Here is a 7,134-nt window from a genome sequence, read left to right on the forward strand (position 1 = left end):
CATCATATAGCATACTTATGTATACCAGCCTGTAAGAACTGCTGCTATTAAGACTCTGGGTGGTGGTTGAGAGCAGGAGCTTGTTGTCAGGTGGCTCTAGATTGGACAGAGAAACTCATGCTGACAAGGTGAGGATTGTCAGGAAATAAGACAGGCATCTAGCCTCCCATTAAGCGAAAGTATAGAAGGCAACTGATACATACTAAGTGCCCAAAAAATATTAACTCCCTGTCCTCCATCATGGCTCAAGAAAATACAATAGCTGAGCACACCCAGGGGTTGCTTACTATTTACTCATCAGTTTAGTGTATCTTATTTTGTTTCCATGTGAATTTACTTGTGAAGAGCTGACTGGATTCTCTCCAGAGATAGGAAGATCCTTCCTAGTTTAACTCATACCTTTATTTATTTATTTTTCAGTTAGACTCAGGTATTGATAAAAATTCAAATGTCAGATTACAAAGGCATGTGGGATTTTTCTTCCCACGTTACACAATTTAAGTCGACTGTTTTCAGATCAAAACTCAAGACACCTCCTTCACCACATTTCCTGTTTGTAACTGAAACAAAGTACACACAAAAGACTTTAAGAAACAGAAGAGAAAAGAATCTGAGGCACAGATAAAGATAAGTTTTACTGTCATGCTGCTTTTAACATAACATAGCAACATACCTAGGAAAGAAGTTTGTAGGAGGATTTTTAATCTATATATTTGTCTTATGGCTCGATAAAGATTTCTCTAAAAAAAGAAGCATGTCAGGTAAGTGGCATTTTAAATGTTTTTGTTCCATTTGTGTGTCTAAAAATTCACTTAATAATTTCTAAGTCCTAATGAGAAAACCCTTAGTATTTAGAAAGTAGTTATTTTTAAAATGTTGGATAACTTTTAGTATAATTAAAATATATTTTGAAACATGCTAATGAGTATAAGTTGACGTTTTTCTTTTGAAAGAAAAATGTGGACAGTGTTTTAGAATGTAAATCTAATTACAGCTGTTCAGTAAGCGTTCACTGATAATTATGCCATGTGAAGTACTTGTTATTTTTAAAGAAGCTTTTGTTGACTATGTGTATTCCTCTTTAGTTTAGTTTAGCTATTAAACAGGATAGGTGTAATTCTAATTCCTCAGAGATTAGGCACTATAGTATTTTCTAGAAAGCAATGCAATTGTCAACATTCAGAGAGATGACAATTTTGAAAGGCCAGTGAAAATTCAATTGCTGTGCGATTAATCATGAGGGTTGGATCCATATTGACTCGCTGTTGTGAAAGGGTTGGATCCATATTGATTGCTGTTGTGAATCCATGTTGATGGTTCATTCCTCCTGTATTCTTTTATGTACTTTTAATTTATTAAACATCTTTTTGTTGCAAAAGAAAACATGAATATTATGTAATGTGAGAGAACTGTGAAATACATATTAAAAATTCATACATATTTTCCATCACCTTAAAAACACAAAATATGTTGTATTTCCTTTCAATTTTTATTTATATACATTCTACATGTTTGCTTTACATAACTGAAATGATAATGTACATACTATATCCAGCTTTTTTCACTAATATAACCACATCCCTTTTTAATATAACTTCTGCCTAATCATTTTAAATGAATGAACAAAAATGACATCTATTCAGTTATAGTTTAGTCATTTGTTTATTGCTGAACATTTATGTTGTATATAGTTTTTTTGTTGTTTTTTTTTTTTTTTGAGACAGTCTCTCTTTGTCGCCAGGCAGGAGTGCAGTGGCGCAATCTTGGTTCACTGCAACCTCTGCCTCCCAGGTTCAAGCAATTCTCCTGCCTCCCGAGTATCTGGGTCTACAGGCGCGCACCACCACGCTTGGCTAATTTTTGTATTTCTAGTAGAGACAGGGTTTCACAGTGTTGGCCAGGATGGTCTCGATCTCTTGACCTCGTGATCTGCCTGCCTTGGCTTCCCAAAGTGCTGAGATTACAGGCGTGAGCCACCGTGCCCAGCCCTGTTGTACACAGCTTTTAAAAATATTTTTATATGGCAGAAAGATGAACAACTCTATAGCTTTTTCCGTAGTAAGGGTTATTTTCTCAGAAAAACTTTCTAGAACTGAAATTACTAAGAGATTACGAGCATTTTAAATCTCATTATTGCCAAATCGCTTTTCCAAGAGTGATGCCAATTGCCTTTCATTCTAGCAGTGCTTCTCCCTCACAAGCTGATCTTGTTTAAAAAATCTTCACTAATTTCATAAGCACAACATGCTAACTCATTGTTTAATATGCATTACTTAGATTATAATGAGGTTGAACATTTTTGCATGGATTTTTAAACTGTTTATAACTCTATCATTTGCGATAGTTTGATTACATCTTTTGCTTAATTATTATGCTTATAGTACTTTTAATACCAATTTGTATAGGCCAGCTATGGAGTAAAGATTGCATATATTATAATTTCTGTGAATTGGCTTCCATTGTTCTGTTTGATGGATCTTACAATCAATTGATTACATAAATCACACAGGGACCAAAAGCTGACGTACAATTTTCATACCTCTCCTTTTCTTTACCAGTTCATACTTTAGCAAAGGACAAAAACAAGTGTCCCCATTTTTCTAGTGCCCTGCAAGAAATGAACATAGCATTACTAAGTATAATTGCCATGAGCCGATGATGATGGGGAACTCAGAAAGCATGGGAAGGCCAACGACAGTGAATATGACATTCAACTATTTTCAGGACTAATTAATTCTAAATTTAGAAAAGATATGGTAACGTTTCCTCCACAGCATTTTGTAGTTCAGACTTCCCCTTTGGGTTTAATACAGGAGCTCCTCCATTATCAGTTGAGAACTTTTACAATTTCACAGAAGAGATGCAAAGACAAAGTATTTAAAAGCCTCACAGGTATTAAAAGTCAAAACAAAACAAAATTTCACATGAAAGAAGAGAATCAGATGATAGTATTTTTTATATTTAGATAGGTAAAATAAAAAATAAAATAAATTTGAACACACGCAAAAGAATAATTATTTCTAGTTAAGTAAAACTATGTATGAAAACAAAAACCCGAGTATTTTCTTTTTTCCTATCTATATGCCTGTAGTCACTGCATTATCCACAATGTTCTAGTATCGTAATTCCTGCTGTGTTTCTGCATTTACATAAAATCAATATTAATGGAATCAAATGGTGAAAACAAGTCCTTTGGTCTATCATTAATTTAAATAATGATTCACAATTTAGTTTACTCATCTTCATTTTTTTAAAAAAAGGAGTCTCAATTTTCTTTACTCAGTTTTATCTTCTCTTGAGCCTCATCACCTTTTGAGAACAATGAAATCCTTTCTTTTAGAGACTGGGTGGGACTAACTTGTAAATTACCTTTTAAACTCAGATGGGTCAAAGACAATGTTTCTCCATTTAATTTAGGTAATATTATGAGTTGGGCAGTGTTTTTAAGAAAAGTCAATCCAGGAAAGACTGTAAATTAAAGATCACAGTTCTAAGTAATAAATGTCCACAAATTGCTAGTGAATAAGAGAAATCATTATTGGGCACTTTTCCAGACATTTTTGATTACACATAATCTTCTCAGCATTTCAGAATTAAAGGGAAGAGATGACAAAATTAACAGGCCTTCTTGAAATATTAAAAGAAACATAATAAAGTATTTTATTGGATGAAAGTTTCCACACAACCATGCCATCTTCAGAGGATCTTACTAAGGTTCTTCTCAAATAAACAATAAGTACACATATATGGAGTCACTAAATACAGAGAAAGACAGGTTCATCTACAGCAGCACTTTAATCTCAGTAGAATTTCTGAGGTTTACCAATCTCAGGTAAAGTTTAATTGTAGAAACAATGAAGAGTCTAGCATTGGAGGTATCATAATTTACTCTCTTCTGCCCTCCACCTTACTTTCACATTTATACTTTCTTCAATTAAATTAAATAAAGTGTTGATTGAGGGGAATCATGATGTGCTAGGAAGAGGTAGCCTTAATGTAACACAGATGAAGATACGAACTCCAGGGTTACAATTGTCTTAGTGAGGTTCAGTGATTTGCACACAACCAACCACACAACTAGTGACTACTCTCATTCTCTTTTCCAGTTTGAAAATAGGTAATCCAAAGCTAATATTGCTATTTTCTCTTTCCCCATCACAGCTCATTCCCCAATACATACCATTTACTTCTCAAATAACCCCCTGTTCATAATAGACACTTAAAGTCAGTGGATTTCAGATTTGCATTAAAGACAGCATGGTATTTTACTTGAAAGCCTGGAACTGATTTGAGAGCCGCCTCCTGTGCTGATATCCATGATTCAAATGTCTTTTATCGTGGGATGATGGGCAGTGGTTGGGATTGTGGGTGTAGTGATGATATGTCACATTCAAAAAATCATCAAGAATGTGCCTTATTTAGTACCAACCACCACCATGGTAAGAAAAACTCATTTTATAAGCAGACCCATGGGGATCATAATACTGCTATTGAGATCTGGGTGCCTAAAATAAATCTACACATTCATGGAATGCAAAGAGATGTTCATTGCTCTGACAGAGTTTACAAGCCAAGGGAAGCCATTAAGAGAAGCTATATGCTGTAATATACTATAAACTCATACACTTGTCTCAGTTAAAGACAGCCTGAAGTAAAAACAATTAAGGCATTCTATTTATTGCTTTTCCTATTGTTAATTGTTTAAGTAAAGGCTTCTGTGTAAATCACATCTGCCAGCAGAAAGACATTATATTTGCTTAGCTGGGTTTCCTTCCAGAACGCATGCAATTGTGAATTTCAAAGACAGTGTCTGCCAATTACTGTTGGCTTTAAGGGAGTCAGAGGTTTTATAATTAAACCCACCACTATTAGCCCCTGGTAGTTGGAAGCTGGAGAGAAACTTAAATCATGATTTTCCTAGCTGCCATTGCCGCTCTGATAATTTCTCAAAGCCTTTGGCTTTTTAACAGTGTAAACAGCTGAATTCAAATTGTGTGGGAGTTTTTAAAAATTGATCAAAGCTATACAAATGAAAGTAGTTACAATTAATGGATATTGATACTAAAGGTTACACTTGTTGGGCAAAAAGTTTTAAGCACTTTGCGCATCCAATGTTCTAAGAGGCACTGTCTGTACTAAGTAGATACCCACAAGAGTATGGAGATATTTATACTGCGTATTTAGCATTACTGGGTAAGGGGAGGTATAAAGTGTCTGTGTGTGTGTCTGTGTGTGTGTGTACGTTTATGCAGACCTGAATTCAAGTTGAAAATTTCCACCATTATCTACTTAATGTCTACTCTTCTCATGTGTGTGCATTGGTTTTCAAAATGGGGGTATTTATTGTTGGCAATCAAAAAATCATGAAAGATATTAAGAATGTCATAAAATATAAAGCCTCTAAATAAAAATCTTCCTGTTTAAAATGTATATAATTCTATTTTTAAAAACTTGGAAAACAGAAGTATTAGGAATTATGGACCCCAAAAGCAGAGGAAACCAGAGACCATGTGAAACTACATCACACATACTTAAACTACTCCCCAATATTAGAATTTAGATTGTGTTTTAAAAGCCCTCCAGGTGGTTATGTGGGGCAAATTTACTCTAACAGTAAATGACAAAACACAACCCTAAAGAAATGTACAGTGTGACCCAAGTTTTTGCCTCAGTGTTTCTGACATATTTCATGAAAATTATTAGGACTTTCCCAAAAGCTTTCAGTGTAGCATATAGGCTTGTGATATTGATTAGGTTGTTTCTTTGTAGCTGAGAGTCAAATTATCTTCTTATAGCAATTAATGGACTAATACAACTATTTCAATTCTCTTTAATTGGAAAGGAGAAAGCAAAACTTCTATTTGGAGTATAATTTTGTCCAAATGATTGGATGATTTATAGCTAGATTCAGTGTAATTTAAAAAATAAGATTAGGGCTTTCTGTTTACTTCCTTGAAGTATGATTGGTTATATTGTACTATGTTTTATTTATTCACACCATAACTATGTATTGAGTATATACTAAATGCTACGTGTTATGGGAAATGGAAAGAAAAAAATGCTAAGTAGAAAGGAGATTGATTTTTATTAGTGTTCCCAAGGGTGATAAGTGCTAGAGATTTATTATTATTTTCCATGTATTTATTTACCCCTCCCCCAGAAAAAGGGGTATTAGAAATAAGTGTAACAGTATAAAAGATAACCAAATAAGTCAAACTGAAGAGAAAATAAGGAAAAAGGGATATTATTAGTTCACAAAAATGAGTATCATAAAGTTCTGGAGATTTGCTTAAAGTAGACTGTGTATCAAAGACAGACAGACGACCAAGTACAATATTCACATGGGATATAATAGCAAAAATGTGCCAGTTCTTAAGGAAATCCCCAGGCCTTTATATTTGAGACACTATGGGATGTATTAAATAATATCTTCCAGTTCATAGTATCCCTGAAATTAATGTATTCAATGGAGAGTTTCATACGGCTGGTTCTTTTTCTTAAAACATGTTTTATTTTGTCCAGAGAACAAAGGCCCAAATGTGGAAAATGGAAGCAAATAAGAAAGAGCAACAGAGAATTTTAAATTTTATTTTCTGACTACAACCTGAAGTTCAACTCTCTGTTGCCATTTTAGGCAGATTGTATGCTTTAATGGTCGGTGAGATGGAAGCAGTCTTGACATTCCCTTAAGAAATTTTGAAAACATAACTGGGACATGTCCCAGAATAGAAAATCATCAAAGTCTATTTTACTTCCATATGGGTAGATCCAGGTAGTTTCACACAGGCAAGGTCAAAATAATCTTTCCGAAATCAGTGTCTCATCCTTTCAGCATTTGATGAGTGAATGAACAAGGTCCCAAAGTATATACTATAGAAATTGGATGCAATAATTATAGCTTGAACTATGTCTAAAGCAGGGTTACAAGTCCAATTTGGCCAAAGGTAAATTATTACTGCATCCATTAAATGCTTAATTTTAACCAGTGCGACTCCCTGGTCAACTCTAATAAATTAACTATAAAATGTGTTTGTAGGGAAGTTGTTCTATACTCTATTATGTTATATTATATAATTGTCATTATACAATGTACAGTCATGTGCTGTGTAACAGTATTTTGGTCCAACTGGGCTC

General features: G+C 34.0%; 1 protein-coding gene across 2 annotated transcripts in view; it reads left to right on the plus strand.

Moving 5' to 3' along the window:
• The first annotated feature begins 526 nt into the window (after positions 1–526).
• The window catches only part of LOC105550522 (T-cell receptor-associated transmembrane adapter 1), a 31,676-nt gene continuing 25,068 nt past the window's right edge, over positions 527–7,134 (plus strand). The window contains exon 1 of one of the 2 annotated variants that reach the window (XM_011995466.1): positions 527–761. In XM_011995466.1, the coding sequence (XP_011850856.1) occupies positions 755–761 (7 nt within the window). In that variant the 5' untranslated portion in view covers positions 527–754. The remainder of the gene's footprint in view (positions 762–7,134) is intronic. The other variant, XM_011995474.1, reaches the window with a different exon arrangement.

Source organism: Mandrillus leucophaeus, unplaced genomic scaffold (assembly GCF_000951045.1).
Source record: "Mandrillus leucophaeus isolate KB7577 unplaced genomic scaffold, Mleu.le_1.0 Scaffold113, whole genome shotgun sequence".
In the NCBI taxonomy this organism is placed as follows: Eukaryota; Metazoa; Chordata; class Mammalia; order Primates; family Cercopithecidae; genus Mandrillus; species Mandrillus leucophaeus.